The 24,894-nt window shown below is 50.9% G+C and overlaps 1 protein-coding gene across 3 annotated transcripts; it reads left to right on the forward strand.

Annotated features, from left to right (window-relative positions):
• The first annotated feature begins 7,775 nt into the window (after positions 1 to 7,775).
• Positions 7,776 to 24,496, forward strand: LOC131183865 (glycine receptor subunit alpha-4-like). 3 transcript variants are annotated; one of them, XM_058154605.1, is made up of 9 exons: positions 7,776 to 8,893; positions 10,882 to 11,012; positions 12,472 to 12,539; positions 12,916 to 13,139; positions 13,237 to 13,319; positions 13,879 to 14,019; positions 14,905 to 15,185; positions 18,354 to 18,503; positions 20,213 to 24,496. In XM_058154605.1, exons 1-9 carry the CDS (start codon positions 8,028 to 8,030, stop codon positions 20,489 to 20,491), a joined length of 2,223 nt encoding a protein of 740 aa, XP_058010588.1. In that variant the 5' UTR covers positions 7,776 to 8,027; the 3' UTR covers positions 20,492 to 24,496. The 3 variants fall into 3 exon arrangements, with proteins under 3 accessions (XP_058010588.1, XP_058010589.1, XP_058010590.1); XM_058154606.1 differs by having other exon boundaries at positions 14,905 to 15,119; XM_058154607.1 differs by having other exon boundaries at positions 14,905 to 15,047.
• Positions 24,497 to 24,894: the final 398 nt, after the last annotated feature.

Genomic DNA, 24,894 nt, shown 5'->3' on the forward strand with positions numbered 1-24,894 from the left:
CCCTTTCTCCATAGAAAGAAAGCTCCAGCTGTACCTGCCCCGTCTCATCAGCGCCCTCCTAATGTTTCTGGGGTCTGAAGTAAGAACCATCCACCGTGAAGCCCGCTGCTGACCTTCCCAGGGCACTCTGATGCCGCAGGCAGGCCACATCCCCTCTCCTCCCTTCCTCCCTGGAGCAGAAGGGACCCCATGCTGCATGCATATGCCCATCCTGGAGAGGAAGAGCAAAGGGCTCCCTCTGCACTGAGTGGGCCACAGCTCTGTGGCTCTGTGCGCTAACTCATCTCTTCCATTGTTGGAGGGAGACCAAGTCATAAGGGGGGGAAGGCAGCTGCGTATGAGGCACCAATTAATTCGAGACACATTGCAGAAACAGCTGATGAGAAGACATCAGTCACAGGCACTGGAGACCTCGGATGGCAGGCAGGACTGCTGAGAGCAGAGCCCTCCGCCCAAAGCCACCCAACGAAACACCATCAGGAAGCAGAGGCAGCAGGGCTGCTCCCACTCTCACTTGTGGGGGCGGGGGGGAGCTTCAAGGCTCACTACTAGCCCCATAATGGGAGGTGCTCTTCCCGAGTCCAGAATGTTAAAGGGAGACCGGTTGCTCCATCTCCTCCACTCCCCAGCTGCTGCAAAGTCTCTCTGAGCCCCATAAGGGCCCAGTCAGCCCCACGGCTGCTTCTGGCAGGTGGTCTTGAGGCTCCAGGCTCATTTGCACTGCTGAGCTCTGAACCCAGGCTCTCCCTCGGAATGGCCATTGTTGGAGGAGGAGGAGGGGTACTTGGCAGATGAGGTCAGCTATCCTCTACCCGCTACAGCTAAGAACGATTCTTGCCTAAAATCCAGGCAGCTGCTACCAGCACTTCAGATGTACCGAAAGTCACTCTGGTCTCTTCCTGAGCAACAGAAAATAGGGTCCATTTGTGAGCCAGTCAGTGGAAGAAGGATGCTGCTTAAAGGAGCAGCACATTTACACCTTGAGCAGGGGTCCCCTCCCCATGCTCCTCTTCTGTGCCTGTCTGGATGGAGAAGGAGGACCTGGTTATCTTTTAACTGAAGGCATCTGTCACAGCCATCTATTTAATAAGCAAAGCTGAGCTTGGGGAACAATGGTGAAGGGGCCGGGAGACGGGGGAGGGAGGAATGAGTTGTTAAGCTGCCCTCCTTTTCCTCTTGACTCCAGATGGCATAAAAATTACACACACACACAAATACACACACATGGACACCTTTTCAATTGCATCTTCCAGGGGCCTGCCACATAAGCTAGACCCATTTGGCAGAAATAAAGTGAGAAAGGGGAATGAGAAAGACATTTATTTCAACAGCAGCCATGGCAATTTTGATCTCTTCTTGGTTCCTCCATCCTTGGGGCTTATGAATTGCCATGGCAACTAGGAGGCCTTCAGACTCCCACTGCCAACCAGCCTTGAGAGGCAACTTAACTGCTGGCATGAAACTTAAAATAGAGGGAGAGGAGAGAGGGGGCAGAGAGACGGGGCTCCCTCCATGGAGAGGGCATCACCGCACCAAGGAGAGCAGATCTACCTCCACTCCCTCCAGCCCTTTGCTTACAATTGGTTATTATTGATTATAACCAATCGTATTTGGTGACCCAGTTACAGTGGCTGGATTCACATAGCATCTGAAACTAAAATAAGGTTGCATAATTTGTAACTCAGTTTCTTATATGAACCTAGGCAAGGAAGCAGTGATTCAGTTAACAGCTATTAGCAGGTTGTGTATGCAGGCAGCATACACACAGCATGTGTTCCATTTCCCTTGCCCCAGGACCCATGTGGCTTTAAGCAAACACAGGATTCAAAACCAAAACCCTGGCATAGGAAGGTCATTTCAGGGAAGAGCCATATTGTCCGAGAGACAGTCTGGCATCACGGAGATTCTAATTCTCTAGTCAGATCTTGGGCCAGCGTGAAAAGGTCTCCAATAGAATAGAATAGAATAGAATAGAATAGAATAGAATAGAATAGAATAGAATAGAATAGAATAGAATAGAATAGAATTTTTTATTGGCCAAGTGTGATTGGACACACAAGGAATTTGTCTTGGTGCATATGCTCTCAGTGTACATAAAAGAAAAGATATCTTCATCAAGGTACAACATTTACAACACAGATGATGGTCAATATATCAATATAAATCATAAGGATTACCAGCAACAAAGTTACAGTCATACAGTCATAAATGGAAAGAGATTGGTGATGGGAACGATGAGAAGATTAATAGTACTGCAGATTTAGTAAATAGTTTGACAGTGTTGAGGGAATTATTTGTTTAGCAGAGTGATGGCCTTCTGGAAAAAACTGTTCTTGTGTCTAGTTGTTCTGGTGTGCAGTGCTCTATAGCGTCGTTTTGAGGGTAGGAGTTGAAACAGTTTATGTCCAGGATGTGAGGGATCTGTAAATATTTTCCTGGCTCTCTTCTTGATTCGTGCAGTATACAGGTCCTCAATGGAAGGCAGGTTGGTAGCAATTATTTTTTCTGCAGTTCTAATTATCCTCTGAAGTCTGTGTCTTTCTTGTTGGGTTGCAGAACCAAACCAGACAGTAATAGAGATGCAAATGACAGACTCAATAATTCCTCTGTAGAACTGAATCAGTAGCTCCTTGAGCAGTTTGAGCTTACTGAGTTGGCGCAGAAAGAACATTCTTTGTTGTCCTTTTTTGATGATGTTTTTGATGTTAGCTGTCCATTTTAGATCTTGCGATATGATAGAACCTAGAAATTTAAAGGTTTCTACTGTTGATACTGTGTTGTCTAGTATTGTGAGAGGTGGAAATATGGAAGTCTACCACCATTTCTACGGTTTTGAGTGTGTTCAGTTCCAGATTGTTTCGGTCGCACCACAAGGCTAGTCATTCGACCTCTTGTCTATATGCGGATTCGTCATTGTCTCGAATGAGACCAATCACTGTTGTGTCATCTGCGAACTTCAGTAGCTTAACAGATGGATTGTTGGAGATGCAGTCATTGGTGTACAGAGAGAAGAGAAGTGGGGAGAGCACACAGCCTTGGGGGGCACTGTGCTAATTGTACAGGTATTTGATGTGATCTTGCTTAGCTTCACCTGCTGCTTCCTGTTTGTTAGGAAGCTTGTGATCCACTTACAAGTCTGTTCCAGTACCTGTAGCTAGTTTAGCTTAGTTAGAAGAGTGTCTGGATGATGGTATTGAATGCTGAACTAAAGTCTACAAAGAGGACCCTTGCATAGGTCTTTGGAGACTCAAGATGTTGTAGGATGTAGTGCAGAGCCATATTAACAGCATCATCTGTTGATCTGTTTGCTCGGTATGCAAATTGCAAGGGGTCTAACAGCAGATCCGTGATGGTTTTAAAGTAGGAAAGCACTAACCGTTCAAAGGTTTTCATGACTACAGATGTTAAAGCAACTGGTCTGTAGTCATTCAGTTCCTTGATGGTGGGCTTCTTTGGCACTAGGATGATGGTAGAGCATTTGAAGCAAGAAGGAACATAGCGCATCTCTAGTGATTTATTGAAAATATGGGTGAAGATGGGGGCCAATTGGTCAGCACAGACTTTTAAGCAAGAAGGAGTTATCTTGTCTGGGCCTGGAGCTTTTCCTGGCTTTTGTCTGTGAAAAGGTCCTGCACTTCCTTTTTTGTGATCACGAGGGGTTGTGAACCCAATGGGATGGGGTCAGTTGTAGGAGGCTTGGCTGTTGTTGGTGTGTCTGAGATGGGGGTTGTGGAGATAGGTGGCTGTAGTTTCCTTTCAAACCTGCAGTAAAACTCATTCAGGTCATCTGCCAATTGTTGATTACCTTCAGCCTGGGAAGGAGGTTTGCCATAGCTGGTGATATTTTTAAGAGTTTTCCACATGTTTGCTGGTTCATTTGCTGAAAACTGATTCTTTAGCTTTTCAGAGTAGCTTCTTTTTGCTGCTTGATCTCCCTTGTTAGTGCATTTCTGGCCTGATTGTACAGCATTTTATCACCTTGTCTGTAGGCTTCCTCTTTGGAATGTCGTAGCTGCTTAAGTTTAGGTGTGAACCAAGGTTTGTTGTTACTGTATATTCACAAGTTCCTTATAGGTACACATAGGTCTTCACAGAAGCTGACATATGATGTTACAGTATCTGTGAGTTCATCCAGGTCTGCAGAGGTATCTTCAAAAATATTCCAATCAGTGCAGTCAAAGCATGCCTGTAGCTTTAATTTTGCCATCAGGTCTCCCATCTGAAGGCTGAAAGAACCTCTCTGCTGCCAGGACACAGGGAGGAATGGAGCGCTCTCTCTAGTGCCAGCCCTCCATCCTTCTGAGGTCTGAAGGGAGCTTGCCCAATCCTCCTTCGAAGAGCAAGCATGTCATAAACTCAAGCCAGGAGGGGGGCTCCCTGGTTGGTGCCTCCGCAATCGGGCAGAAGCCAGCAAGGCGATTCAGCCAGAACAGTGGATCCGGAGTTCCTTGAATCCCAAGAGTGGCAAATCAGGAAGACTCCTCTAGCAATCAGCCAGCCGCTCTCCTTTGGGGCTCTGAAGCTTGGAAAAGTGAAGATGCAGCAGAATCCTCCCGGAGTCAGCAGAACAGGAGAAGATTGCTCTTAGCGGCCAAAGCTCTCCCTTTCTCCTCTGGACAACGCCCTCTTGGCCAGAGGTGGTGGCCCAGGCAGGCCTTCCAAGAATCCCTTTGGCCTCTCCCACTCGCTCGGTTTGCTGCCTCCTCCAGTTCCCAAGCTTTTTCTCCCATGGTTTTGGTGTTCCTTGTGAGAAAATCCCAAGGCAGAAGATACAAGAAGGCCAAGTCGGGTCACATTTGCCTGGACTGGAGATGAGCACTAATGGGCTTACCTGCTCCCTCTACAGAGCAGGGCTGGCCATTTGATGGGAGCTAATCACTGTTAGAGGAAGGCAGGATGTTCATGGAGATTCTCAGTCATCCAGGTCATGGTTGCCCCAAAGGTGCTTTTTTCAAGACTTTCTGCTTTTTCTTTGAAGATGTTTCGCTTCTCATCCAAAGAGCTTCTTCAGTTCCTCCATTCTCCACCATCCGGTCAGGGTTGGAAAAGTTTCTTAGATGAGAAGCGAAACGTCTTCAAAGAAAAACCAGAAAGTCTTGAAAAAAGCACCTTTGGGACAGAAAGGCAGGAAGCAGCTGAGGCCCAACGGAGATGCTTAGGAGGTCCTCCAGACTCCTGGTCATGCAGAAAGACAGACATCAGGCCCTCCTTCTCGACCAGCTTAATTTTCTCACTTCAGTGAAAACACCATAGGACCATTCCATCTTTATAAGGCAGCAAAGAGAGGCTATGGGGTGGAATGGAAGACTCAGAGAAGTTCCAGCAAAGTTCCACACAGGCCGAAGCATCTGCAGCTTCATGTCTTTGAGTCCAGCTGCTTCCCACTTGGCTCAGGCCTTGACTGTTTCTGGCTCATTGGAGCCTGCAGGCAATTCCCACTGAAGCCACCTGAGTATTTTTAGCTCCAAATGGAGGGCAGAGCAAAAGTGTCCTCATGTTGGCCAAGATCGCCTCTCTAAACTGGGATTTTAAGACCCAAAGGTCCTTTTTCAAGAGGCAACTGGACTTTCTTTGAAGACATTTCACTTCTCATCCAAGAAGCTTCTTCAGTTCTGAGAAGAGAAAAACATTTTCAAGGAAAAACGAAGTCCAGTTGCCTCTTGAAAAAGCACCTTTGTGGCAACCATGACCTGAGTGACTGAGACTCTCCATAGACTCAGTGGTGCTTTTAAGACCTCTCCTCATGTGGCCAGAGCAACAATGGGATGGTGTTGAGCTCCAAGCAGCAGGTGCGGCAAGTGGTGCTTCTTCAGGTAATCTTGCAGAAATGCAATAGCAGCTGTGTGATTCCCACCACGGGTTTTTCTTGCTTCTCATCAGCAGAGCCCTGTGCGGGCTGCCTGGCTTGTGCTTGCAAACCAAATACCAATGTGGTGCCAGAAGCTGGGAAAAGAGGCCAATGGAGCCGCTGATAGTGGTCAGAGGATCTTGGGACAATGTCCAGCCTTACCTTTGCAACCCAGCAGAGTCCCAAAGGGGGCTTGCTCTGAGAAGAAACACGATCCCACTCTGCCTCTTCTGGGGAGGGGGTGCTCAGTGCAGCCACAGGCCTCCCCCTGTGGTGGAGGTGACTAAATTCCAGCTGCCCTTTTGAATGGAAAAGGGTGTGCAGGGAGAGATTTCCACTGTGGAAGGATTGTCCACCAGGAGGAGGCCAAAGCTTCGGAGCCACACCCTTTGCGGCTGCCTTCCTGAATCAAACAGCTCATTCTCCCACCCATGGTGGCTCATGGCGCTGGCCCAGAGTCTCTTAATGGGCAGGGGCATACAATCTGTAGCTGGGTAGCACTGAGCAAGGAGTATGCCCGGCCTGTGCTGGTTACTCAGGGCCTTTGGTGTCTTTGGCTGGCAAAGGGGACTTTGCCCTTAACTGAGGGGAGCTTGAGCATTGCCCTGTGGCAAACTGGACGGTCTTCGTCCTGCTCAGGTGGCACCCATGGTGGCCTCTCCTGCTTTCAGATTGTGCCCCATCCCTCTGAATAAAAGAGCTTTTTCCCCACAGCATTGGGTAGCAGTGGGAAAATGGTGGAAGCCTTCACTCATGGACAGAGCGTCTCTGTCTTCCCCATGCTACCAATCATAGAGATTTCATGTCTAGATAGCCATCATCCATAACGAAACCTTTCTGAGAAATCCAATGTCTGAGCATTTTGAATCCAATTTTCTTCAATGTGATAACTTCCTTTTCCAGCGAAATAAAGATGCTGGGATCCCAGGACAAGTGGCGCTTCCACCAGCAGCTCACTTCCAGGAATGTCCACCTGCTAAAGTATGCTGGAGTCCACCTGAAGCCCTCGAAGAGTGTGAGAGCATGTGGGGTTGGCAGGTGCGCCCCATAGCTCCCCGTGGCTGGAGGCCAGCATGGGGTGGAGCAGAGGGGTGCTTTCATGCCTTTTTTGGCCCATTTTTCAACCATGAAGTACGGCCAAAGTGAAGTGGCTTGTTCCCCAGAGCAAGCCAAGGAGCAAGGGCAGGGCACTGCAGGTGCCACTGGGCAGTTGTCCCGTTTCTCTTTGCCCAGTTTTAAGCATTTCTTCTACTAAACTTCAAGGCTGGAAGGGCAGAGAGGGGCACAGAGCTGCAGGTGGCCCACTGGCATTGTCACCTTGAGCTGGAGTTGCTGGTCCACCTCCCAAGTGACAAATGATTGTCCTGCTGCCATGTGCTAATTTTAGCCTTGCAGTGGGAACAAACAGCACTGCAATCTTTTTTGGAATTCACCTGAACTGCTGCAAATGCTCCTGTCTCTCTTCAGAGTCCCCTGTGGTTTGGGAGTGATTTTCTCTTATTACTTCTTCCCTTCCTGGAGAACTGAAAGATTAGGAGGGAGTGGCCAGAGGGTGGGGCGGGGGTTGAATTCCAAGCAGATAGTTGTGCTTTTTGCCATTCCAGCCCTAGCCATTCCCAAGGGCCCAGTCACCACCTGCCCACTGAGCAGGATGGGGAAGTCTGTCCTTCCTTTGCTTTCGCTATAGGCTTTTCTGCAGACCTTCCTTAAGCAGGGATGGGGCTGTTAACCTCAAGACTCCCTTGCACTTCTCTTCCTAGGGGGATCCTCTCAGCGGGTGGGTCTGGCTCACTTCTCCCACCACAGTTTAGAAAGGCTGTTGCACCTTCACACATTCGCTGCATCACAATACCCCTATGGCATGCAGAATTAGCCAATGTTTCGGCCCAATAAAATTATTTTATTATTTATTAAAATTATTTGCCTATCTGCCAAAGCACTGGCCCACCCATGCAAGTTGCTAAACCACTCCAAAAGAAACAGGCTGAAAATCAGCTCCCTTCAGATATCTGGAATATGCCGTGGGATTATATTTTGAAAGAGCCTGGAAGCAGAAAGGTCTGAAAATTTTACTCCCCAGGAGTGACAAGGCAGAGTCTTCCAGCTTTATAGGTTACTATTTCTCTCTGTTTCAATTACAGACTTTAAGCTGAAAAGTATCTGAAGGAGCCAAGGAGTAATGTGTGAACACAGCACTACAGCAGAAAGTGATCTAGTGAAGGAAGTTGTGGACTCGGTTTTGGCAGTGAAAAGGGAGCCCGGCCACTGCTCAGACGGTCCCTCCACCACCATCAAAAAGAAACGTGTGAGAAGCCTATGGAAAGGGAGGAAAAGCCTTTCAGCCCGGTCTAGTCGAGAATTCTTCCATCCGCTCTGCGGGGGACGATCGGGCTCCTTCGTCAGGCGACAGCCCAGGGATCCCGCGCTCGTCCTGGGAGGTGAACCAAGAGCTTCGCCACAGCCTCGCTGGTGTCTCGCCAGCCAAGCGGCAAATGCGCTTTCCTTGTCTTCCGGGCGGAAAGGAGGCGGGCGCCCAAACTTCAGGAAGCTTCGTCCTCGATCCCCTTCGGGCCGCGCAAGAAGGGGCGCCTCGGACATGCCCCTGCCTGCTCCTGGGCTTGCCGTCGAGGCTGAGCGCCCGCAAAGAAGCCAGAAAGGAGGCTGCCAGACCTGCAGCCGAGCGTCGACCGTCGGGGCTGTCCTTCGCCTGGGTGGACAGCGCCCTCCCCGCTGGAGGCGGGGAGAAGTGAGCCAAGCGTCTCGGGCTCCGGCAAGGCCAGCTTGGCCAAAGTCCGGACGCCTCGGTTCGGCACTGTTGCTGCCGCTGCTGCCGCCGCCGCCGCCACCTTCCCCTGCGCGGAATAATAGCAGCGGGACATGCCCGCACGTCTCCCCGGATTGGAGAGCCCCGCGAGCTCCCGGATTCGCAGCCCCGCGAATCTCGCCGTCCATCCGCTTCGGCCTCAGCCCCTTTGGCCTCATGAGGATGCCCCGGGCCCACGGGGTGAGACTACCACTCCTGCTCCTGCAGGGCGCTCTCCTCGGGTGAGTGGAGATGGGGTGGGGTCTGTCTCGGCCGCGGGGGCGGGCTTCTTGGAGGGCCGGCTGGGATGCTGCACGTGCGGCGCGGGCGTTTCCTTCCTGAGGCTGGGACCGGATAAGTCTCCTCCTCGCCCAAGCCCTCGCCTCTCTTCCCCTGAGCAACCGAGAAGTTCCGATGTACCCGCAGGAAAAGCCCGCCCGCGGCGGGTCCGACTCACTCTGGAGCTGCCCCGCAACGGCGCAGCAGAGTTTCCTGAGGCGAAGGAGCCGCTCCGAAAGGGTGGGCTGCCCGACCTAGGAAGCGCCTTTTCCTCTCCTCGGCTGTTTTTTTGCGTGGCACCTTCGCCCTTCCCTCCCAGCTTCGCGACTGGTCGTGAATGCTGGTGGCCTTTGCTCATAAGTTGGTTTCTTGCTTTTCTTCAGAAAGTATCATTTGATGAAAGAGGCTGTGTGCGGCTCACGTGAGCCTTTGTTTCCAGGTTGGATTGATGAATGGGCGCCACAGTTTGGCCCCGAAGAGTGAAGAGCCACCATCCTTTTCTAGCCCACACGAGCTCCAGGGGTGCCCACTTTCAGCTTCTGTGGGCAAGAGCTCCTTAGGGCCACCTGGACTCTGACCCAGCTGCGTTTGCTTGGTTCTGGGAAGATCTGTGACTTTTGTGCTTCGGGTTCCCCTCGGAATTTCCAGACAATCTTTGCTCCTCTTTCCAGAGCTGCTCTTGTTATTGGGCTGTTTCCCTGGTCTTTGTATTTTAACAGGCAACATTTTCTTTTCAGAGCTTAAAGTAAATCGTTCAGGATTACAAAGTGGGAGCAGGTTAGTCTCAGAAGAAATGTCTTAGGCCTCCTAAAACTGCTAGAAAAAAACCAAATAAGAATTTATAGCTGGGTGGGGGTTGGGGGGAGCAAAATGGCCATGTGCACTTCCTTCATCTCAGATGCTTAGCATAGATCCGTGTGTAAAATGGACCTGGGGGAGCCTTGAGGTGCTCCTTTGCCTGGGCAATGGGGTGGAGGAAGACATGATGTCCATGCAACCCCATAGGAAAAGGGGGCTCCTTGGGCTATGAAGAGCTCCATCGATACCATGCGAGCTTTTCAAGGGCCTTGTGGAATGGCAGAAGAGTGTCAGGACTGCAGCTCTTGGGGCAACAGAAGAAAGCTGACGCAATTTCATTGGCAGTCTTGATTGGTTTCAGCAGTCTGTTGAGTGGCAGTTTGGTTGAAGCATTTTGACTAGCCAAGCTCTGCCCTCTGAATTCTGGGCAAATTTCTTGAGAGGGAATCTTGTAGCTGTTTCTCCATGAAGGCCGAAACGAGTGTTTCCATGGCACACAGATGCTGGGCCATGAGTGAGCAGCCCTCAAGGTCCAGGGTCCTCCTCACCTGCTTTTTGGCACACCATCATTTATTTGCTCTGCTCGGGCCAAATGATTCCTCAATCAAATGTTGTGCCCGTGGCAGTCTTTATGACCCCAAACCCTCAGCTCTGGCGGGATGGGGGGAGGAAATGTTCTATCTGTACCTGCTCCCCATCTGGATCTGTCTGGGGTTGTTCCCTAGCAGGTGATCTCTACTGAAAACCAACATCCCTCCTTGTGCTGCAGAAGGAGAAGGCAACCCCAACTGGGAGAAACTTAACGTTCTAGATTTGCATGGCACTCTAAAACAGTGGTCACCAACAGGTGGTCCATGGACCACTGGTGGTCTGTGAGAAAATTTTGGTGGTCTGCAGAAAAATTATTTACATTTTTTATATTGCACTAAATACTATTTATCTTTTTAAAAAATTCATATTAGTGGTCCGCAGGATTTAAAATTATGAATTTAGTGGTCCCTGAGGTCTGAAAGGTTGGTGACCCCTGCTCTAAAATACATTAACCAGGTCACATATGGCCTTCTGCTTGGTGTGTGTCCCATCAAGAAGGTGTGTGCATGTGGAACAACTGTCAGACTGACACCTGATCTATTCTCCCCCACCCCACCCCCAGATCTGTGGCAGGGAAAGAAGTCAAATCAGTCCTGCAGAGCCTCCCCCAGCCGATGTCTCCCTCTGATTTCCTAGACAAGCTGATGGGCCGGACGTCAGGCTACGATGCTCGCATTAGACCAAACTTCAAAGGTAATATATGAGCTGTTGCAAGACAACCTGGATTCCTCTGGGCAGCAGTGAAATGAGACCCTGCCCCGAGACAGAGATCTTTTCCACCCCTTCTTCAGCTTGTGAAGGGCTTGCAGCACCTAGAAGCAGCTTCTGCACAAGCCATCCCAAAGCTGGCAGGGCCAGAGGTGCCTCAGACAAGGGCAAAGCTTCCTGGCTGCCTTGCTTCCCTCTGAAAAGGGAGAGAGAGGCTAGGTTGCTGCAGAAAGCACCTCCCCAGGCCTCTCCTGGAGGGAAGCGCCCTTTCAAAGAGCCACTCGGCCTTTGCGCCATCTTCGTGTTTTCCTTCACCTCCTAACAAAAGTGCTCCGAAAACATGATGACCCAGGAATGGAAGACTGGTCCCACCACTGCAACCCTTCTCCTCTCTGAGTTCAAAGGGAGAGGATGCTGGGTGTGGCTGAGAAGGTAGTTGGGCTTCATGGTGTGGTTATGGGTCAACTGCTTGGCAGGTAGAAGAAGCCTCTGTGCTTTGTTCTTGTCGACTCACTGGAGAGGAAGGTCCCAGGGAGCTCCTGCATACCTTTGCCTGAGATCTTGAGGAGATGTAGATATTAGGGTGTTTAGGTGACAGAATTATGAGGGGCAGGAGCAGGGGTGAAATCCAGCAGGCTTTGTCAGGTTCTGGAGAACCGGTAGCAGAAATTTTGATTAGTTGGGAGAACTGGCAAATACCACCTCTGGCTGGCCCCAGAGTGGGGTGGAAATAGAAATTTTGCAATATCCTTCCCCCAGGAGTGGGGAGGGAATGAGGATTTTGCAGTATCCTTCCCTTGCCATGCCCACCAAGCCACACCACTGGGCAGGAGTCCCTGCATTTAGAAGACCACCAACCTGATTTTCTATCAAACTGTTTTATGGGTTCTTCATCTCAAGAAAATCACTGTAAAAAAGGCAACTGAGGGGACATGTAATCAGGGTGTAGGAAACATGGATGATGTGATGAAATTGGACAAATTAGAACTAGGAAACACCCCCACCCCACCCCCCGCTTATAAAGCTGAACGGGAGCAGATGCATGACAGACCAAAAGAGAGCATTTGTTCCTTCAATACATCATTGAGCTGTGAAATTTATTTCCACAAAATGGGGTGATGGCCATTGACTTCATAGAGGGGATAAATTCATCGATGGCTGTTGGAAGAGATTGGATGAATTCATGGAGGAGAGGGCTGCTCTAGTGGAAGCTCTTGCTTTTGAAGACCTCATGTCCAGTCTGGGTTGGGGAGCTGAGATTACAACTGCAGGTGTGGCAAATGTCTTCTGCTTGGAAAAGCCATTTGCTTCTCCCCTGGACCATGACGGTCCTTGGTCTGATCCAGCCAAATGGTTCTTACATTCTTATCTGAGTGGGACCCATCATCAGACTTCAATAGCTTTATAACATGCCAGCCATGAGTCCTCTTTAATTTCCTCACAGGCCCACCCGTCAATGTGACATGCAACATCTTCATCAACAGCTTTGGTTCAGTCACAGAAACGACCATGGTAAGGCTTAGCCCGCCCTTCTCACCCTTCTCTCTGAAGCCAGCCGAACACTGCAGCACCTTTGGCTTCTAGAAGCTGCAGGTTTGGGGGGGGGCAGTCAACAGGTGCCAGCTCTTCCTGATGACTCTGGCCTCGGAGGACTGTTTCGGGATAGCAGTTGGAGACCAGGGGTGCCGGAGGAGGAAGAGGGACTGGAGAGCCAAAGAGCAGCCCTGTGCTTGGCCCACTTCCGCTCCTTGCAACTGCCCCTTCCAAGCTCCTCTCTGCCCCCTCTGCCAGGCATCTCTCCTTTGCTACAGTTCTTGTCCTAGCTGCCAACAGGCCGGCCTTCTTTCACCTTGGCTCCACCCATGACAGCTTCTCTTGGCTCTTCCAGGATTATCGGGTCAATGTCTTTCTGCGGCAGCACTGGAATGACCCCCGCCTGACTTATTGGGAATACCCCGATGACTCTCTAGATTTGGACCCCTCCATGCTGGACTCCATCTGGAAGCCAGACCTGTTCTTTGCCAATGAGAAGGGAGCCAACTTCCATGAGGTCACGACAGACAACAAACTTCTGCGCATTTTCAGAAATGGGGGTGTGCTGTATAGCATTAGGTATCAGCTTCAACAACATCTTGTTCAGCCTAACTACCCACAAAATATGGCTCAGCATGGTCCTGTTTGACTGTCCTGTACTTTCTCTTCCCCATAGGCTGACTCTTATCCTCTCCTGCCCAATGGATCTCAAGAACTTCCCTATGGACATTCAGACGTGCACCATGCAGCTGGAGAGCTGTAGGTACTTTTATTTAACTGGAGCATCAACAGAGTCCTTGGTGCTGTAGATAAGAGCCACCATTCCTGAGTTATGCTCACTTGATGGGCAATGAGAATTAGTCCTAGGTACAAGGAATAGTCTGCTGGTTTACACAGTATGATTAGGTATAGTGATTGGGTTTGCACAATACGCTGAGCTTCACTAACAGTAATCTTGGATCATCGTTGTGGCTTAACCATTCTGTGGGGTGGTCAGTGTATAATTCAGAGCATTGCACAAACTCAAAACCTGGGTTGAAGCTATAGCTAGATGGGGTTAGCCAAAAAGCACGAGATGGTGCAACAAGGAGGGATCTAGAAGGCCAATAGAAAGATGGATTTGGAAGCTGTGTTACCTGGGCACATCAGACATCCTGAGCAATGGAACACCAGGAAGACATTGTCCCTCTGCATTGGAGGAGCAATGAAAGCTGGAGGGGGGGGCAAGAGAAGGGCTGGCTCTATGCGGAGTGGTGGGTGGCTCTGCTCTGCCTCTTCTCTGGGTTCCTTGTGCTGCCTGTCTCTGCTTGCCTTGCAGTTGGTTACACCATGAATGACTTGATCTTTGAGTGGGAGAAGGAGCAGGAGGCTGTGCAGGTGGCCGAAGGCTTGACGCTCCCTCAGTTTATTCTGCGGGATGAGAAAGATCTGGGCTATTGCACCAAGTCCTACAACACAGGTGACCAGATCTGTCTGGTGGAAGGAGGCTCAGCGCTTCTCCCAGAGCTAAAAAGGCCTCGTACACTGCCCTTCATCCGTCCGTCCGTCCATCCATCCATCCATCCATCCATCCGTCCGTCCGTTCATCCATCCATCCATCCATTCACTGTCTATCACAACTCTAGGCAAGCACAGAGTATAAAACCATATGATACAAAGGGGGCAAAAAGGAAACACACACACAAAAGTAGAAAACGGCTTCTGACAAACCAAACCCCCCATATGAAGTCCAGGGCTTGGGGAGAGAACCAGCTTTTACAGACCCATTTAAACGAAGTCAGGCATGTGGGGTCAGAGGGTCTCACTCCATGATTTGCCGAGCACAGCCTGAGAAAGCCATTACGCTTCATGGGGGACAATTATCGCCTCACCCTATCCTGGGATTGTGGTCCGGGCCAAACCCAAGTCCCAGGGGAGTTTAACCCCAATCAGGTTGTGGATACAGGTGGCCTGTTGCAAGCTCACCTGGCATCCTGAAACAACAACTGGAGCCCCCCAGACCCAATTCTCTGGCCTCAGGGAGGTCTTACCCAGCAACCCTGCTACTCCCACCCTTCGCTTCTGTATCTCCATCTGCTATCATGGCTTGGACCGAATTAGGTATCCTCTTCCCTTGCCCCCTCCGATCCTAGACCACATTCTCTACCTTCTCCCCCATAAAGCAACTTCCCCAGCAGCCCTGCCAGAGAGTGCGTTGATTGATGCATCAGCCACCCCACCTCTCGCACCCCTCCATTGCCAAGCATCACCTCCCCCATGGGAGCCTCTCCTTCGCTTTTCAAGGGGTCCCTCTGGAAAAGGGGCCCACAGCTGTGGCTCAGCCCTCTCTCTCCCTTCTCTCCAGGGCAGTTCACCTGCATTGAAGTAAAGTTCCACCTGGAGAGGCAGATGGGCTACTATCTGATCCAGATGTACATCCCAAGCCTGCTGATTGTCATCCTTTCTTGGGTCTCCTTTTGGATCAACATGGATGCTGCACCAGCCCGGGTGGGGCTCGGCATTACCACTGTGCTGACAATGACCACCCAGAGTGCAGGGTCTCGGGCATCCTTGCCTAAGGTCAGGGCCTACGGCAGGGCATCCTGGAGCACCTTCCCAGCACATGAGTCTCTGGGCGGGCAGGAAGTATGTTTGCTTTGCCAGCATTCCCCCCTGGAGGTGGGACAGGGAGGTCACATCAGAGTCCTCCTATGCTCAGTTGGCCCCTATATGTGGCTTCCAGCTGTTCCCTCAAACCACAGCATGAAATTACACCAAGAGAAGGTCCTAAATATCTCTGTGCGCCATCCCTGAGCTAAAGGAAGGGGCCTTATTTTCCTCACACATGTGGTTTTTTGGTCCACTTACTTTGGTAAGAGCAGAGACAACCTTCCCTATCCCACCAGGTGACCTACGTGAGAGCCAGGATAGATAGGCACATGTCACGTACCCAATGGCTACCATGGAGAGCCAGGGGTCTCTGATGAACCCTCTGGGCATCTTCAAAAGCCCAGTAATGACCACTTGAAATTAACCCTCTTCTTTGTGCTACATGCATGGACGCTGGGCACTGCGATGCCACTTACACAGCAAATGAGGCAGGAACACCACAGCACCTCAGTCTGCCTCTTAAAGCCAGCAGCATCAAGGGGGTGTTTCGAACTGGGTAAAATGGATGTAGGTAAGGTTTAGATGCCCAGCACTGCAGGCCTAAGAAGGAATCTTTCCCATGACTATTTTGGTCTTTGCCTCACCAAAAGGAGGAGAAAGACATCCTTCCGAGATTTCCAGCCCCATCTGGATCTGAGCATTCCGTGAAGCTGAGCTTGCAAAGAGAAGTCCCATTTCTTGCTTCTCTATTGCTGGGGGAGTTTCCTCCCCATATCTTCTAGCATCTGCCTCCCATCTGTTCAAGCTATTTATATTTCCAAAGGAAAAAGCCACTGTTAAACTACACCTTTGGCAAGTGGCCAAGGGGTCTTATTGAGGAAAATCAGATGCCAGCTGGTGTGAGGGGGGAGGGGACTCAACCTCTGAATGTGAGTGTGCACTCCTAGGAGGGCAAACAACAAATGCCTGAAAGGCTTAGTCTTGGCCTGGCCCTTCTACTTATCCAGAAGCAGCTGAAGTCCCTGCAGCCATCATTGGCTTCATTTGGGGACAGAATAACGAAATAACAGAGTTGGAATGGACTTCTGATCCAACTCCCTGCTCAAGCAGGAGAGCCAAGACCATTCTGGACTAACTGCTGTCCAAGCCGAGGGGTCCTTGGTGCTCTCTGAGCTGGGTTGTTTTCTTGCAGACATTTCATTACCCAAACTAGGTAACATCCTCAATCTTTCTTAAAACCCTCCAATGATGGAACACCCACAATTTCCAGAGGCACTCTTTAATCATTCTCCCTCTCAGGAAATTTCTCCTTAGTTCTGGTTGGCTCTCTCGTTGATAAGTTTCTGTCTGTTACTTCTTGTCCTGCCCTCAGATGCTTTGGAAAATAAGTTGAGCCCTTCTTTTATGTGGTAGATATTGAAAGATGCTATCATGTCACCCCTAGTCCTTGTTACATTAGACATACCCAGTTCCTGCAATTGTTCTTCATGTTTTAGCCTCCAGTCCCCTAATCATCTTTGACGCTGTTCTCTGCATTCTGTCTAGAGTCTCAATATCTTTCTTAGATTGTGACCAAAATTGGACACAGTATTCCAAGTGCAATGCAGTATAAAGCAGTACTAGTACTTTATGTGATCTTGATACCATCCCTGTGTTGATGCCGCCTCGGACCGCATTGGTTTTTTTGCAGCTGCAGCACACTCTGGCTCATATTTAAGGGGTTGTGCACTAGGACTCCAAGTCCCTCCCACAGTTACTGCTGTGGAGACAGGTATCACCTTTTCTATTTTGACTTTTCTTGCCTAAATGTAAGACCCCACTTTTTTCACCACCGGATCTTGCGCCTGTCATTTGGGGTATTGCCTATTACTGCTAGCTGGGTGTCAGTGCAAATTTAAAACAGAACAGAATAGCAGAGTTGGAAGGGACCTTCAAAGTCTTCTAGTTCAACTCCTTGCTCAGGCAGCCAATGCTGTACCATTTCAGGCAAATGGTTTGGACATCTCTTCTTAAAAACTCCCCATGTTGGGGCATTCACAACTTCTGGAGGCAAGTCGTTCCACTGATTAATTGTTCCGTTAGGAAATGTCTTAGTTCTAGATTGCTTCTCTCCTTGGTTAGTTTCTATTCATTGCTTCTTGTGCTGCCTTCAGGTGCTTTGGAGAATAGCTCAACTCCCTCTTCTTTGTGGGCAATGCCTGAGTAATTGAAAGACTGATATCATGTCATCCCTAGTCCTTCTTTTCATAAGACTAGACATGCCCAGTTCCAGCAATTGTTCTTTATATGTTTTATCCTTTTAACCATCTTTGTTGCTCTTCTCTGCACTCTTTCCAGTGTCTCAACATCTTTTTTATATCATGGCAGCCAAAACTGGATGCAGTATTCCAAGTGTGGTCTTACCAATGCATTAAAAAGTGGTATTAATACTTCATGTGATCTAATGCAGCCTAGAACTGTGCTGGCTTTTTCGGCAGCTGCTGGCTCATATTCAAGTGATCATCCACTAGGATTCCAAAATCTCCCTCACAGTTACTACTATTGAGTCAGGTGCCACCTATACTATACCTGTGTATTTGGTTTTTCTTGCCTAAATGTAGAACCTTACTTTTTTCACCACTGAATTTTATTTTGTTAGTTAGCACCCAATGTTCAAGTCTGTCAAGATCCTTCTGTATCTTAAGCCTATTTTCTGGAGTGTTGGCTATTCCTGCCAGCTTGATGTTGTCTGCAAATTTGATGAGCTCCCCATGTATCTCTCATCTAAAGAGTTTGTGAAGTCGTTGAAGACTGCTGGGCCTAAGACAAAACCTTGGGGTACCCCCACTGCGTGCTTCCCTCCACATAGATGCAGCTCCATTGAGGAATCACAATGGTGAAGAAATGGCGCTGTCCCCAGCTCTGGGGTGCTGAACCTGGAGACAGGATGGGGGGTGGGGGCGTGCCTGGTCCTTGCAAGACAAGACAAAGCCCTACAAAACATTCACCACAGGAGAACCACCACACTCCTGGCATCTTGGTGCCTGCCCGGCACAAAGGAGGGATCATGCCTTGCTGTGCCAAATGAGAAGTGCTTTAGAAAGTCTTTGGTGCTTTCTGGGGGGTTGCAACAGAAGCAGGGCTGAAGTTGGGGAGGTGGGGGATGCTTAGGCAACAGTCAAGAAGGCCTGGGGAGTCTCTTGCCCATGCCCCTCTCCTCGGCAGGTCTCCTACGTCAAAGCCATTGATATCTGGATGGCCGTCTGCCTGCTCTTTGTCTTCGCCGCTCTGCTGGAATATGCAGCGGTCAACTTTGTTTCGCGCCAGCATAAGGAGCTCCTGCGTCTGCGGCGGAGCCAACGGCGGCAGAGGATGGTGAGCAAGAGTTGGGGGGAGGCTTCTGGGGGGGAGGCAATAGGCCCAGTTCTCCCCGTATGCCCCTGAGATTGGTTGGAAGGTGGGGGAGAAGCACCTAACAAGCCAAGCCCTCCTTCCTTGGGTGACTTCTGCTTAGCCAGTCAGAAACAGCTGGCGCTTTGGACAGCATCTTTTAAAACAAGTAGCTCCTAAAGGATGCCCTCTTTTGTGCTGGCTTTGGTTTTGCTCTTCCCTTGTTTTGCCCCTCGCCCAGCCTCAGGGCTGCTCAGCTGCATCAGTTGAGGAAGGCAGCGTGCTGGGCAGGCCCTCTGCTGACGCCATCTGGGAAGGTGAAGGGGCTTCCCCTGGGGTCTGCGCCAGTTCATCTGCGCTTCTTCCCCTTGGCAGCAGTTGTGCCTTTCCAGCCTTCGCTAGGAGGAGCTGCCCTCTGGTGCTTGATCAAACAGCTGTGGGCCCCAGTTTCAAGCAGAGCCCTTGGCCAGCCTCTTCCTGCAGGCCCCGTTTTACAACCATGAAAGAAGGTGGCAAGAGAGTGCTGAGCTGAGCAGCCCCAAGGCAGAGCCTCAATCCACAGAACAGAAGTTGGGGTTTGGCATTCAGAGGCTGGCAGGGGGACACAGAAGCACTCAAGACCACAGCCTTGAAAGCTGGCATAGCAAAGGTACCAGCAGTGGAGGCTTTGCTGCTCTGGCTTCAACACTTTGGACTCAGGGGCAACCTGGAAACCAGATAAACCCAGTGGCATCTTACGTTCCCTGTACGATGCTGCCCTTCTCAGTTCCACACTGGAGGGGAGATGTGCAGGCAGCCTGGGCCAATCCCCCTCCCTGCTGGGGGATGCCGCTCCCTCCCAACACTTCCCCACCAGGCAGCAAGGATGCAGCGGAAGGTGGTGGTTTGTGGTTTCTACATCCAGGATAAAAGGGGGGAGCATGGAAGAAAAGTGCTGCTTTTGAAGACATCAGATGATGCTAGGAATTGTGATAATTCGGCCTGGAACATGGACCTGGCGACATGCAGCCAGGAATGTGTCCCTGCAGTGCGGAGACAGAGCTGGAGGGCTAAGGGAGCGGCCCTGAAGAAGAGGAAGAAGAGGGCAACCATGAGATCAGGGGGACTGGAAATGTAAAATTTGTTACTACCGGTTCTGTGGGCGTGGCTTGGTGGGGGTAATGTGACTGGGTGGGCATGGCCAACTTTTTTTTTACAACTTCAGCCAAAGAAGTTGTAGAAAAAATGCTTTTAAAAGGTTCTGACAATCCCAGCTGAGCCGTGCGATCATTAGAGGCTTTTTTTTACTTTTAAAAGCATTTTTTTGCCCAATCAAAAAAGGCTTTTAAAAGTAAAAAAAAACCTCGGATGATCACGTGGCTCAGCTGGGCATGGGGGCGGGTGGGCAGGGATTTTTGCTACCGGTTCTCCAAACCACCTGCCTCCATCACTACCGGATCGGGGAATCCAGTCTGAACCGAGAGCATTTCACCCCTGGACTGGAGCTGAGGCCAGGAAAATAACTCAAGAAAATGTCCCACTTGCCTCCCCCGGTCAAAAGAGGCATGACAAGGGGAGGGAAAGCAGGTTCAACGGGCAAGATTCCATGGCTTCAGCCATGCCAACAAATGTAGTCCTGAACTCTATGGCCTTGGAGTCTTAGCCTGGCCAACAACCAACAACCCCCTCCCTTACTCTTCCCTCCCTCTCCGCAGGAAGAAGAGGTGATGCGTGAGAGCCGCTTCTACTTCCAGGGCTATGGACTGGGCCATTGTCTGCAGCACATGAAAAGTGGGGCAGCCATGGAAAGCCCCATCTACAGCCCGCCTGTGCCAGCCTCCCTCCTGCGAGAAGGAGAAATGCTCCGGAGGCGCTACGTGGAGCGGGCCAAGCGCATCGACACCATCTCCCGAGCCATCTTCCCCTTCACTTTCCTGGTCTTCAATATTTTCTACTGGGTGGTCTACAAAGTGCTCCACCAAGCAGCCCCTTGAGCTCTGAGCAGGACTTGCCTTGCTGGTGGCTTCCTCGTGAGCTTCCGGGCTGGAGAACACACAAATATCGATTCCTTTTCCAATGCCATGCTGAGAAATTTGGCAAACTCTGCATGATGCTCAGGTGTGCAAAAGGAAGGTATGGGAAATGTGTCGCTGCTAAGCATGATAGATCTTGGGGTGGCCATATTTCATAAGGAGGACCACCGTGGGGCTGTTTTTCTTTTCTAAATTTATGCTGCTCCCCTGAAGTCCAGGAAGCCTTGGAAGAATTAAAGAACTGACAGGTAAAAGCGAAGCTGTAGGTCACCCAGTCCGACCCCCTAACCGGTGCAGGCATCTGCTAAGCTTTCCCTTACAGGTGTTCAGCCCCTGTTTTTGAAAACCTCCTACAAGGGGAGCACATCTTTTGTGGTCTGCTCTAGCCAGAGATGGTCGGCTGCTCTGAGTGCTTCTGGCAGGGCTTTGGCTCCAAACCTCAGTTGCCCTCGGAGTGACCCTCTGAAGCCCCCGCTGCCCTTTTCCAGTTTGCAAAGCAGCATAGGACCCAATAGAACAATTGCCTCCTGTGGTCTGGACACTGCTGCTCTTAATGCAGCCCAAGATTGCATCAACTTCTGAGCGGCTGCAACAGGGGCTTTGCCTTTGTCTGCCTGCACTCCATATATCCTCCTCACATGCCAATTCAGCCTGACACTCAAGAGTCATGACAATTTTCAGGAATGGGACTTCAGGCAGCACATTTGCAGATCTTCAATTGTGGGTCAGCCCAGCCTTCAGACCTGTCAGAAACCTGTTGAATTGCACCGTGGCCCTCCAAGGTGTTATTCAACACCCTTACCTTGATATCGTTCCTTCCAGGCCATCCTCTGGGCCCCTTAAAGAGACCATGAATGGTCTGGCCAAGGATGGAGCCCCGAGGGCCCTTTTCCTATTTGACAATGCAAAGCCATTGATCCATTGACCATGGCTGCTGAATCAGTTGCAAGCCCTCAGACTAGCCCACGTCTCTAACTGTAACCAGGGCAGGTCCACAAACCCAGCCCCTCTTTTGTCAGCCCCTTTTAGGGCTACAGCCATCGCCTCACCCATAAACCCTCCCAAACCCGCTACTGGAGAGCATTGCCCAGCGGGGCTGTCTAGCTTCCCTCTTCCGGAGCTGTGCCATCAGCTTTCTCTCCCTCTCGGGCTCCTGGCAGAGCCCGCTTGGCAGCAGCCTTGCACACTCATTTATTATTACATCAGTGAAACAACTCTTGGCAGATAACAATTGAAAACATTTAAGGCAGATAACTAACAGAATACAACTCAGAGATGAAACAGCTCAGGAATAAAAGCAGAGCCTGGCTAGAATATCCTCTGAAACAGTTCAGTTTCCAGCATTTTTCTGAAATGGCTCAGGGAAGGGGCAACACATCCTGGACTCAGCCCCCTCAGAACCCTCCCAGAAGGGTTTGGGACAAGCACTGGGAGTAGCTTCTCCCTGCATGGCTGGGCTAATTGCGGTGTGAACATGCAGTTGCCGGGCTATCCCAGTGCCAGGAAATCTAGGGCTGCTCGGGGTGAAGGGAGAAATCCATAAGTCTGAGAGACATGGCTGAACCACGGGCTTATATGCCAAGGGGGGAACCACCTCATGAAATTTATTGATGGAAAATGTTTGTTCGGCCAGCCGCTCAGAACACAATTCTCAGCAGTTCACAGTCTCTGCTTACTGGATTCGGAGCTGCTGAAACTCCGATGGAAGTAGAGTTACGTGCTGTGTGCAGCAGTTATTTTAAAAGTGCCCTTTTCCTGCCAGGTCCTCCCTTATGGCCACTATGGGTTCAGTCATAGTGTGAGAGAGTCTCCCTTCTTGCCCAGAAGCCCTTCAGGTTCCTCCCTTTCTCAGCCTGGCTGCTCCCTGGCATGCTGTGGTTCAGCTGCAAATGGCCCTGCAGAGCAGGAGCAGCTTGGTGGGCTGCAAAGAAAGAGCAGGAGTGGAAGTCCCCCCCCTCCCCCAATGCTTGGACTTTAAGAGCCAGTCCTGGGGCTGAGGCAGCCTCCATCAAGCAGGATGAAGCTCATTGGTGGATCTTAAAGAAGCTGCTAAAATGATGAGATTAAGGTCAGGAGCCATGAGGAAACTGCACTTTACCTAAGAAATTAACCTTATATCTGGAGAAGACCTGTCAAAACTCCTGAAGTGGGACAGTTGAACAACATCTGGCAGTGAGGAGGGAGGGAAGGCAGGAGGGCCCCTTTCAAAGGCCAAAGAAGATGGGGGGGCACTGGTTGCACTGGAACTGAAACAGATGCCACAGGAACAGCTTCTTAGTCCACTCCTGGGGCCCTGAAGTTCAATAGGGCTGGTGGCCAGCCTGAACTCTGTCTGGTGGCCCCTTCCTTCCCTGTCTCCCCACCTCTCTGCGGTGCCTCTGTCTGTGCTGCACTGCTTTTTTCTTCCCCGCTGCTTCCCAGTTTCCTGATCGGATATGTACCTCCCATTTGTAGCTATGGTTCTCCCAGGAGTGGAACCTCCGACAACTGAGAGCAACTTCCCATCTATTACCCTGAGAAAGCTGGAGCTTGTCTGCCTGCAGGGTTTGCCAAATAGAAACGCTTCCCTGTCGGCAGGGACCAAATGGGATTTTGAAAACAAGGCATTTCCAAACCACTCTGCTTTCCCTATGGAAATAAAGTGCTGCAGGGATTTTATTTCAAGTTGTTTTTTTTCAATTGGGAAAAGACTCCCACTGACAGAGGGGCAAGGAGTGCCTAGGCCAGGAGCCAAATGTGAGCCCCTCATGGCAGGGGTGAAATCCAGCAGGAGAACTGGTAGCAGAAATTTTGAGCAGTTCAGAGAACCGGCAAATACCACCTCTGGCTGGTCCCAGAATGGAGTGGGAATGGAGATTTTGCAGTATCCTTCCCCTGTCATGCCCACAAGCCACATCATGCCCACCAAGCCATGCCCACAGAACCGGTAGTAAAAAAAATTGGATTTCACCACTGCCTCATGGGCTGAAAACTGCCTGTTGTGTCTTGCCCGCTCTCACCGCAGCCGGGGTCTGCTTATCTGCTTCCGAATGCTGAAGAATGTCCTCCCGGCCTCAGCCCTGGCTCCATGCCCAGACAGGCTGAGGAGGGGGCATCTCCCGGCCCCAGCCCTGGCTCCATGCCCAAGCAGGCTGCAGAGGAGGGAGCACCCCCCGGCCCCAGCCCTGGCTCCATGCCCAGGCAAACGGAGCAGCTAGACCCCTCCCCCTCCTCCACAGCATGTGAGCCTGAGGAAAGTTTATTTCCAACAGCTGCTGATTGGAGTGACCCTCGCATCAGAAGACTGGATAGGCGGAGGCAACAGAAGGAAGGGAGGGGCAGGCCTTAATGAGTGCTGAGTCATGGAGCCACACCCCATGGCCTATATAAAGGATCTGCTTTCTGGCAGTCTCTGAGTCAGGCAAAGTCGAACTTATCTTGCTGAAGTCACTTTCTGGTCTCCTGCCTGCTCTGAGGACTTTACTAGGACTTTGGGCAGAGCTGCAGAGGCAAGCCTGATTCAGATTTCCCTGACCCGGCCATCAGCAGAGGAGTGGGACACGACACTGCCCATGCCAGCCGCAGCCAGGATGAAACTGGCTTCTTGCATCCTCAAAGCTTTCTCGGTCGATTTCTGCCATGGAGGCTGGTGAGATTGTTGCTCCAGGCTGTGTGAGTTATGCCAGGAAGGGGCCTGATGTGGCTCTGAGCTCCTGAAGGCAACATTTCCTTTCCGCAGCAGAGACCAGGCAACAGTGAATTCTCTCTCCCCAAACCTTGGAAAAATGGAGGCAAGGAGAGCGCTGAACCGCCCTGCTGGTTCCTGGGAAAGGCAGCTCTGATCTTGTGGCTGTGGACCAAACAGAGAAAGAGGCGCTGCTAGAGAGAAGGCCAAGCGGTAGGACTGCTTGCCCAGGACACCTCGTGGCAGGAGGAAAAGGGTCTCCTTTGAAGATGCTGCTGCAAACAGCCCCTCCTAGACCCTCTACTACCAACATGGCTCTGCATGCTCCTTTTCTTGACCCCCTGGACATCAGGTCTGGAGGGCAGGAGGGTCAGGCCTCCTCCTCCTCCTACTGCTGGTCAGATGCCAGCTTTAGAGAATGGTTAATTGTCTTAGAGCCTTTCCCTTGGACAAGCAGCCCGCAGTACCAGGAAGGGCTGGCACGTCTGGTGACAGCTGGCATCAGAGTGAGATGGCCTTCACAGCTGAGCCCACTTCTCTGAAGCAAGTCTCAGTCCCCCCCCCTCCAGCATCAGAGAGGAGCCTCCTGTGAGCTGCCCTGGCTCTTTTCTTGCCCTGCCAGGTTGGTCCTGAAACGTCCCTTTGCTTCCCCCAAAGGGGGCCTGGTCTGCATAGGAATGCCTGGGCAAGATGAGCTGGG

This window comes from Ahaetulla prasina, chromosome 11 (genome assembly GCF_028640845.1).
Source record: "Ahaetulla prasina isolate Xishuangbanna chromosome 11, ASM2864084v1, whole genome shotgun sequence".
In the NCBI taxonomy this organism is placed as follows: domain Eukaryota; kingdom Metazoa; phylum Chordata; class Lepidosauria; order Squamata; family Colubridae; genus Ahaetulla; species Ahaetulla prasina.

Bases quoted from the DNA above. Each gene is read 5' to 3' on its own strand.
- LOC131183865 (XM_058154605.1), top strand. From the start codon at position 8,028: ATGTGTGAACACAGCACTACAGCAGAAAGTGATCTAGTGAAGGAAGTT. The intron at 8,894-10,881 runs GTGAGTGGAGAT...CCCCACCCCCAG, and splicing joins CTGCAGGGCGCTCTCCTCGG to ATCTGTGGCAGGGAAAGAAG. The intron at 13,320-13,878 runs GTAGGTACTTTT...CTTGCCTTGCAG, and splicing joins CACCATGCAGCTGGAGAGCT to TTGGTTACACCATGAATGAC.